Source organism: Lucilia cuprina, chromosome 2, assembly GCF_022045245.1.
Source record: "Lucilia cuprina isolate Lc7/37 chromosome 2, ASM2204524v1, whole genome shotgun sequence".
Classification (NCBI taxonomy): Eukaryota; Metazoa; Arthropoda; class Insecta; order Diptera; family Calliphoridae; genus Lucilia; species Lucilia cuprina.
Genome location: NC_060950.1, coordinates 62,888,835 through 62,899,066, shown reverse-complemented (window position 1 = coordinate 62,899,066; position 10,232 = coordinate 62,888,835). Strand labels below are relative to the sequence as shown.

At 30.2% G+C, this 10,232-nt stretch overlaps 1 protein-coding gene across 1 annotated transcript in view; it reads right to left on the bottom strand.

Annotated features, from left to right (window-relative positions):
• Positions 1-3,964: 3,964 nt before the first annotated feature.
• Positions 3,965-10,232, bottom strand: part of LOC111680802 — a 21,435-nt gene continuing 15,167 nt past the window's right edge. Inside the window, exon 4 of the mRNA XM_046955855.1 lies at positions 3,965-6,697. Within this exon, the coding sequence (XP_046811811.1) occupies positions 4,191-6,697 (2,507 nt within the window). The 3' untranslated portion in view covers positions 3,965-4,190. The remainder of the gene's footprint in view (positions 6,698-10,232) is intronic.

The following is a 10,232-nucleotide window of genomic DNA, read 5'->3' as shown; positions in this document are numbered from 1 at the left end:
TAAAGTTAATTAAAAATTCATTTTCAAAATGTTTTTTTTTTCTTTAAATTTTTACAAAATTTTTCAAATATTTCAAAATTTCTTTTTGTGTTTGTTTTTTTTTTTTACAACTAAAAGCTAATAATACCTTAGAATTTGTTTTTGTTTATTTATAAATTAATAAATTTTATTTCAAAATTTTTACATGACTTTTTGTTTTTTTGTTGAAAAGAATTTGCTTAGCATTGTTAACTGGTTTAATATAGAAGTTTATTTAAGTTTTTATTTAAAGAAATTATATAAATTTACAATTTTTTTTACATTTATAATTTAGACAATTTTAGTTTTTGTTTTTTTTTTAACAAAAACATTTTGGGTTTTTTTTTTCTTTCAATTAAGGTTTTGAAAATTGAAATTTTGTTACAAAACTTAATTAAATTTTATACAATTTGTTGAGTTGTCATTTCTACTTTTTTTATTCGTCTGCCTGACAAACGATATAATTTACAAAATTATAATTTCTTTTAGTTTTTCTCAAACTTTAAAATATATTTTTTTAAATTTTTATTTAAGTTTTTAAAATTAAATTAATTTCTTTAAATTAAAAAGCTTTTTACAATTTGTTTTCTTTATTTATTAAAAAAAAAAATTGTTAAATATATTTTACAAAAAAACTTGTGTGTGTGAGTTTTTGTTTTATTTTAAATAATTATTTACATTTAAAATTTAGTTTTTTTTTTTTAAATTCATTTCATTTAAGTATAAAATATAAAAATATTTTTTTGTTTATTTATTTTATCAATTAATTTTGTCTTTTTTTTATTCAGTTTCCAAGTTTAATTTATAGTTTATTGTTTAAATCCTAAAATTGTTTAATTTCTATAATAATAAAAAAAGTATTTTTTTTAATTCATATTTTTTATAGTTTTTCATATAAATACTTGTATATATATATGTATATATAAAAAAAGGAGTTAAGAAATTGGTGGCATTTGTTTAGTAAGTGTGTAAATAGTTTAATGCTAGTCTTTTTTATACAGAAACCTATGTAAAGACAAATAAAAGGAAAAAAACGAAAACAACAAAATTTAATTAAAAAAACTTTGCTAACTATTTTCAAATAATTTTCAAAATAGCTTCACTTTTAAGCTTAATAGCTAAAAGCTTTTTTTTCTCTTTCAAAAACTAAACAAAAGTTGACTCAAGCTAAAAGAAATGATAACTTTTTGCTCTTGATTCTTGTAAATTAACAAAAGCTTATAGAACTGACAAAACGAAAGTTAACAAAAGCTTTAAAGCTTATAAATAAGCTGCAGCATTTTAAATTTTAAAATAACTTAAAAAAAAAGCTTTAAAGTTTTGTTCTTTTCCATAAACTAATAAAAAGTTGACTCAAGCTAAATGAAATAATAACTTTTTGCTCTTAATTCTTATAAGTTAACAAAAGCTTATAGAACTGGTAAAACGAAAGTTGACAAAAGCTTTAAAGCTTATAAATAAGCTGCAGCATTTTTAATTTTAAAATATAGTTTAGACTATAGTTTGGTCTTAAATCGGGACAATAAATTAATGCATAGTTTGCAGTTAGTTTAGTCTATTATCGGGATCATAGTTTAGTCTATAAACTGGACTATAGTAGTCTATAAACTGGACTATTATTTAGTCTACAAACTGGTCTATAGTTTAATCTATAACTTATGCTATAGTTTACTCTATAGTCAAGACTATAGCTTTGTCTATTACCTGAACTATAGCTTAGTTTAGTCTGAAGATTGGACTATAGTTTATTCTATAAACTGGACTGTTAGATCGTCTGTAGTCTTTACTATAGTTTATTCAACAGTCGAGCAATAGTTTAGTCTATAGCCTGGATTATAGCATAGTTAATAGTATGGACTATAGCATAGTTTACAATTTAGATTATAGTTTAGTTTGTAGTCTTAGCTATGTTTAGTTTAGTCTGTAGACTAGACTATAATTAAGTTTTCAGAGTAGACAAAAGTTTAGTTTAGTTTTGTCTACAGTCGGAACTATAGACTGGACTGCAGTTAATTCTATAAACTGGACTTTTACTGGACTATAGTTAATTGTACAGTCTGGACTATATGTCGGTCTACAATCTGGACTATAGTTTAGTGTACAGTCTAGACCATAGTTTGGTCTATAGTCTTGACTACAAAATAGTTTAGTCTATAATCAGGGACTTTAGATTTAATTATAGTCTGAACTATAGTTTAGTTTGTAGACTTGACTATAGTTTAGTCTGTATACTAGACTTATGATCTATAAGTCTTGACTATAGATTAAAGTGTGGAGTATAGTTGATTCTACAATTTGGACTATTGTTTGTTCCACAATTAGTCTAGACCATAGTTAAATCTGTAATCTTGACTGTATTCAGTTCAGTTTACAGTCTAGAAAATAGTTTAGTTAATAGTCTGAACTAGGGTTTAGTCCGTAGTCTGGGCTTAATTATAGTCTGGACTATGGATTAGTCGGTAGAATGGACTATAGTTTTTCTAAAGTCTTGGCAATAGTTTAGTGTATAGCCTGGACTGTGGAATAGTCTGTAGTCTGGACTATAGTTTAGTCCATAGGGTGGTCTAAAGTATAGTCTGGGCTATGGATTAGTCGGTCCGGACTATAGTTTATTCTAAAGTCTTGACAATAGATTAGTGTATATTCTGGACTGTGGATTAGCCTGTAGTTTTGACAATAGTTTATTCTACAGTCTGGACTATAGTTTAGTCTAAATTCTAGACAATAGTCTGTAGTCTTGACTGTATTTAGTTTAGTCTGTAGGCGGACTATAGTTCAGTATGTTGTCTACAGTTTAGACTACAATATTGTCAAGACTACAGTTTAAAGTGTGTACTATAGTTTATTCCATAATCTGGACCATATTTCGGTCTAGAGATAAGCCTGTAAACTTGTTTATATTAAATTTAGTTTACAGTCTGGACTTTTGTATAGTTTACAGTCTAGACAATAATATAGTATATAATCTAAACAGTTGTTTTGTTTATAGACTGGACTATAGCTTAGTCTATATTTTTATGCTTTGTAACTAATCGAATGCCTATTGATTGATAATGACTTGAGTTAGAAGAAACTTTTTTGAATAAAACGAATTTTTAATATATATTCATTATTTGAACTTTGCTAGAGATCCTGTTGTATTAAAGTATCAGTTTAAGCTTTTGAAAGGTTAAAGACTTTTCTGGGTATATTTAAGCTTTCAATAAATAAGTTATTTTTTAAATTTTAAAACAAATAATTTCTTTTTTTGAAAATTTTAAGAAAATAAGCGAAAATTTGTGCTAATAAAGCTTTACGTTGAAAGCATTAAATGTTGGTGAAAAAGCTGTTAAGAAAAAGGTTATTCCGAAAAAAAAAACTTTTGATTTTATGAAAATTGAAACGAATTCACGACAAGTGATTTCTTTAGAACTTTATACAGATATTAACATAAATCTTTGGAGAACTAAAGAATTATTGGGGGGAAAAGCTCTCTTGCAAATCTATTGATTTGACAACTCGATAACAATGAGTAGAGTTGAGTTAACTTTTTAACGCTTTATTAAAAGTCATAAGAAAATTATCGAAAGCTTTGATTCAAGCTTTAAAGTTAGTGTATTTAAAAAGCTTTTTTAAAAATGTTGTTTTTGCTACAAATTGCCCGGTTCTATGAATATTTAAACGATATCATTAGAAACGTTTATTTTTTTTATTAAAAAAAACTTTTTAGAGATCTCTTTAAGAACTTATTACTAGGAAAAAGAAGATTTTTAGTTTAGCCATGTCTCCGATCATAATCGTAGGTGAATTATGTAGAAGTTTATTTTAAAACAAATTTATAACAAATGATAAGTTTAGCTTTAAAATTAAATAGAAAAAATTTTTGATTAAATATAAATGACATATGACATATGAGTGTTACAACTGGACACTCTTTCGCCCTAATAACTTTGCCAGCTGCTAATTATTTCAAATTGTAAATAAATTTCATACTTAATCCTTCAAAATAAATCCTATACTGTTCCCTTCAACCATTTTTACATTTACAGAAAAAAAAAATAAATAAAATCTCTTTCAAATATTTATCAAAAATTTTTGAATCCCACTTTCATCTGCCCACAATTTTAAAATAATTTACCACTAATAACACTTAAAACCGATGCCCCCAATTTCCAACTAAATCACATTAGTCATCATTTGAGCGTATTATAAATATTGTCAAGACCACCTGAATCAGACTGGCTGCCGCTTAAGGCCCTAGCACCTATTGTGCCATTTGTACCCACATCGACGGTAGTTATATGGGATCGCGCATTATTACGCGCTTTATGGGTTTTATTGCTGTGGTTGTTGTTGGTTGTTATTGGCTTGCTGTTGACCTTATTGGCAGCATAATTTTCTCCTAAAGGTTCATCGCCCAGATATACAGTGTGATAGGACACTGGACTGGCCGAGCAGTTGATTTGTACACGACTTATAGCACTGCCAAGATTGTGGGCTGACGCTGAGGTTGCCGCTGCTGTTGCTGCTTGCTGGGGTGTATAGGTGAGTGAGGCATAGTCCCCATAATCATCTGAGATCTGTGTGGAATGTGTAGCTGCCGAAAATGTATCACGTGTATGAGAAGAAGGTATACCACCCATGGCACTAGCTTCATGGCATATTTCCGCATAAATATTCTCCTTGGTATAGTCTAATAAATGTAAAGCTTGTCGTATTGTACCAGCTGGTACATCGGGGGGACTACCCTCATCACTGGATAATATTAAAGAGTCTCGTACACTGGAATATGGTAAATCATCTTCTATAAAACTTGTGGGTGTTAGAGGTGACATTAAAGAAGTATTTTGTGATTGTGAGTGATGGCCCAAGAGGGAGAGGCCACCAGCAGCTCTACGACCAGTTACCGGTTCGCCTATATTGAATTCTAATCTTTTGTCAAAAGATCTATTGTTGCTATTGCTGTGATTTTGATTTGTTTGATTTTTCAGTTGGGCTAGAGATCTCTTGTTTTCTCCGATTTGCATTTTCTGCGGCAAAGAAAAGTTGAGCAGTTGATGTAAACTCGAAGAGGATTTACTGTATTGCTTGGTCTTCACATGAAACTCATTGTAAAGTTTTTCGGTTATAAACGAGGTTTGTAAAGGTTCACGATTCTCCATGTCTTCGATATCGGTGCCAGCCTCTGAAATTGTGTCTGTAGTGTGATGTGAAGCCAATAAATCGGGTTTACGCAACTGTCGGCCTATAACATCGATATCTTGCAAAGACATGGATTTTTGCAAAATATTAGGTTCGGTGGCCATGATTTTATTCGAGGCAAACTTGTTAAATTTTTCATTAATGGTAGCCAAGGTAGTGGTCTCGGTGTCAGAGCAACCTATATCCGAATTGCCACCACTTAGTTCCGAAGCACATTCTGAGTGTTCGTGCTGTGTATGGGTTTTATCACCAAATCTTTCCTGTAGTAATTTAGACATATCGGAGTAACGTTCCATGCTCATTTTCTTGGCCTGTACGTCCAAATCCAAAGAAGTCAAAGATTTTACCGAGTTTTTATCCTGTTTCTTAAACCACTTCTTTTTGGTCGATTGAAACACTTTCATTTTTTCCGATATTCTATTGGCTTGCTGATCAAAGGCCTGTTCTTTATTTTCGAGATTTTGTAAGTCCGTTTTACTCAAGAATATTATAGAATCCTCTTTTTCATGAGCTGATATCGTTGTCTTTTCTCTTCTCAGCAATTTGGGCAGATGCAAGGGCTTGAGTATTTTCAAACCCTCTACTCTTGATTTGGATATGGATCTTTCAGATCTTTGTAAAATTTCTACTTCTACCATTTTTAAAAACTGATCACAGTTAAATTGACAAAATTTCAAAATGTTCTGTACATTCGTATTGGCTAACATGCGCTGTTCATTCTCAAAGCCTAAAGTATTTTTGACCAATTGCATTTCTTTGGTTAAATGTAATTTACGCAAGTGCAAAGGACTTTGCATATCGACATCTTCTATGGGACAGGCTATAATCACATTTTCCGTGGTAATTCTATTGATGCAAATATTTTCGGGTATTGCATTGGCACAGCCTGTCGGACCCGATATATACTTAAGGGTCATGGGTAATTCTTTATGTGGGGTTATCAAAGCCGTTATTCTATGCACACAATCGGGATTGATTTTCTTCTGACCCGCCTCGTTGGACATATCCAAACGTTTTTGCAGTATTTGTGGTATGCCCGGTTCAATTTCATAGAATTTACCTTTGGTAGCCAGTGAAACATAGAGCGTTTGTCTTTGTTCATTTAATAGTTGAGCATAACGACTTCTCTCCTTTTCTCGACCATGACTGGAATTGGGTTTTGAATTACCCAGTCCACCACATGATATGGTAGAGCCTATAGCGGTATGTTCCTGCTTACCATCTTCATAAACCGCCAACAATTTAAAGACTTGCCCTCCCCGGGCTGTAGTCTTTACATATTGAGGTCGATTATTGGAATTATTCGAATTGGATGAATATATATTTAGACATCCTTCTGTGGGAGAATTGGCATTGCTGCCATTCGCTTGAGATTCCATAAAAGCTGGCATATTTTCTACTGAAATAAATTTGCAAACACGCTCTCGCACCAATTGCACCAGCGATGTGTATAGGGTAGCTGTTGGCAGACCTTTATCGTTGAGTAAAGAGAAATAGCCTGAAAGAAAAGTAAGAGAAAGAGAGAGCAATTAGTAAAATGTTATTTCTTTAAAATATGTCTTTTAGGTTGTGGTCTATTTTGAACACCAAAAATAAATTTGGTCTTTAATTTGGACTATAGTTAGATTAAGAATCTATAACAGCCAACAGATAAAGTCCAGTCTTTAACCAGTCTTACAGTCATTTTGAATAAACATTAAGTTTGGACTAGACTATAAAAGTGACCATATACCTTACTGCGGAATATAGTCTGTAGTCTAGACTAGGCTAAAAAATAGACTATAGTTATAACTTTAGACTAAACTATAAGCTATATTATATGCTAGACTATAGGCTTAACTATACACCCGATTATAAAACTGACTATGGACTAGACTAAACCTAGAGTATAAGGTGGACTATAGATAGAATATAGGCTACACTATAGACTATCGACTAGACTATAGACTATATACTAGACTGTAGACAATATACTTGACTATAGACTATACTATATACTTTAGACTAGACTAGACTATCGACAATAGACTATATATACTAGACTAGAATATAGACTAGACTATAGACTAGACCATAGACTAGACTATAAACTATAAAGTAAACTGTAGACCAGTCTATTGACTAGACTATAGACAAGACTATTGACTAGACTATAGACAAGACTATAGACTAGACTACAGATTAGACTACAGATTAGACTATAGATTAGACCATAGACTAGACTATAGACTAGACTATAGACTAGACTATAGACTAGACTATAGACAAGACTATAGACTAGACTATAGACTAGACTACAGACTAGACTATAGACAAGACTATAGACTAGACTATAGACTAGACTATAGACTAGACTATAGACAAGACTATAGACTACATTATAGACTAGACTATAGACTAGACTATAGACTAGACTATAGACTAGACTATAGACAAGACTATAGACTAGACTATAGACTAGACTATAGACTAGACTATAGACTAGACTATAGACTAGACTATAGACTAGACTATAGACTAGACTATAGACTAGACTATAGACTAAACTATAGACTAGACTATAGACTAGACTATAGACTAGACTATAGACTAGACTATAGACTAGACTATAGACTAGACTATAGACTAGACTATAGACTAGACTATAGACTAGATTATAGACTAGACTATAGACTAGACTATAGACTAGACTATAGACTAGACTATAGACTAGACTATAGACTAGACTATAGACTAGACTATAGACTAGACTATAGACTAGACTATAGACTAGACTATAGACTAGACTATAGACTAGACTATATACTAGACTATGGACTAGACTATAGACTAGACTAGACTATAGACTAGACTATAGACTAGACTATAGACTAGACTATAGACTAGTCTATAGACTAGACTTTAGACTAGACTATAGACTAGACTATAGACTAGACTATAGACTAGACTATAGACTAGACTATAGACTAGACTATAGACTAGACTATACACTAGACTATACACTCGACTATAGACTAGACTATAAATTACATTATAGATTTAAGACAAATTTGAGTTTTGTTGTTTACTTTTATGTCTGAGTTAAAAACTGCTTTCAGCCATAAAAAAACTGTTTTGGCTAGAGATAATTAAAGTTCATCTTCTTTTTTTAAATTTCAAACAAAATTAATGGCAATTTAAAAATTGTTTACATTAAACTAAATAAATTACTCCACTCATTGTTAACTACAATTGTTACTAAGCCATTATTTGTTGCTTTTTTTTTGTTTATTTTGTTAGTAATATTACTAACAACAATTGTTTATAAACTAACTATAGACATTAAGTAATTCACAATTAGCACGTAAATGTTTAATGAGACACAAATAAAAAATCTACATAAATAAATGTAATATCATCTGGATGTTATCATCATAATGATGTTCCATTGTTATAAACAGAATTTTTTGTAGATCGACAAAAAAAAATAAGAAGAAAAATTTACTTTATAGAAACCAGTCAGAAGAAGAGACTTTCATATGGTAATTTTGTTTATTTTAGGCCAGAAGAAACTGATTAAAAATCAGCCAAGCTTTACAAAATATAAAAATTGTGAAATTGTTAGTCATGTTTAGATGTGTGAAAAATTTAAACATGATCTCTTATTGCATTTCTTTTGATTTATTTCTCCAGACCTATTGTAAATGATTTGTAATTATCCTTAAATAATACTAATGAATTGCTTCTTGTCTTTACTCGTCAGTGAAACATTTCACTAACTAATGCGCCAGTACACAAATACTAAGAAAGAGTGTCAGGAAAAGGCAATACATATAAACATACATACGTGTATGGGTGTATATGATAGTATGTGTGTTCATTTACTTATTAAGTAAAAGGACAATATAAAATATTGCATTTCTGTGTAGTCACTTGAGCGAAAATTTTTACTATAGCATGAGTGAGTATGTGTAGTAATGTTAGTTGAAGTAAATAGTTGCTGTAGTAGTGGTAGTTTATCAATAATCCTATTTTATACTAAAAGCTTCATTTTAATTTCGTTTGACACTTTTAAGCTTTTGCTTCAAGCAAAGAAATTAATGTTAAATGAATGGTAATGTCACTCTACTACTACTACATTCCCATAATCATCAGTAAGCAAGAGAGTAGAAAGGACTTAATATAGAAAAAAGGACAATGACAATGACAATATTAGCGATAAGAAAAAATCGAAAAAAAAATAAAAATGTCTCGCAAAACATGAACTGGGAAAAAAAATAAAGAGAAAAGTAGGGGCTAACAACTCTAGCAAATAATAAAAATGAATCAATTAAATCCATTTATAGAATGAACATCATGATAAAAACCAACCAAGCAAACAACTATCCTTATTGTTGTTGTTGATTGCAACAAATTCTTAACGAGGACATATTAAGCATCAAAATATAACAGCAAGATTAAAAAAGAATACTTTTTTTAGCTGTTGATAAAAAAGGATTAATTTGTTAAAGGTAGGTGGTATCTGTCGATGGAAAGATGGAAGTTTGTTGAAGGAAGTTAGAAAACTTCGACAAGAAACACAAAAACGACTAAAAATTACAAAATATATAAAAGAAATGATGCAGCAGCTAGTCGAGTGCAAATAAATTGTGCAATAATTTAAAAATATAACAACAAATATAAATAGAACCAATAAAACTGTAGAAAAAAGGATTAAAATAGAACTAAATACATTCTAATAAAAAAATATATTGTCTATAGTCTAGTTTATAGTCTAGTATATGGTGTAGTCTATAATTTAGTCTATAGACCAGTCTAGTTTATAGTCTAGTCTAAAGTGTACTCTATGGTCTTGTCGATAGTCTAGTCTATAGTCTAGCTTACAGTCTTGCTTATAGTATAGTCTATAGTCTTCTCTATAGTCTTTACTCTAGTCTATTGTCTGGTCTATAGTCTAGTCTTTAGACTAGTCTATATGCTTTGGTATAGTCTAGTCTTTAGTCTAGTTTTCAGTCTAGTCTATATTCTGGTCTATAGTCTAGTCGATAGTTTAG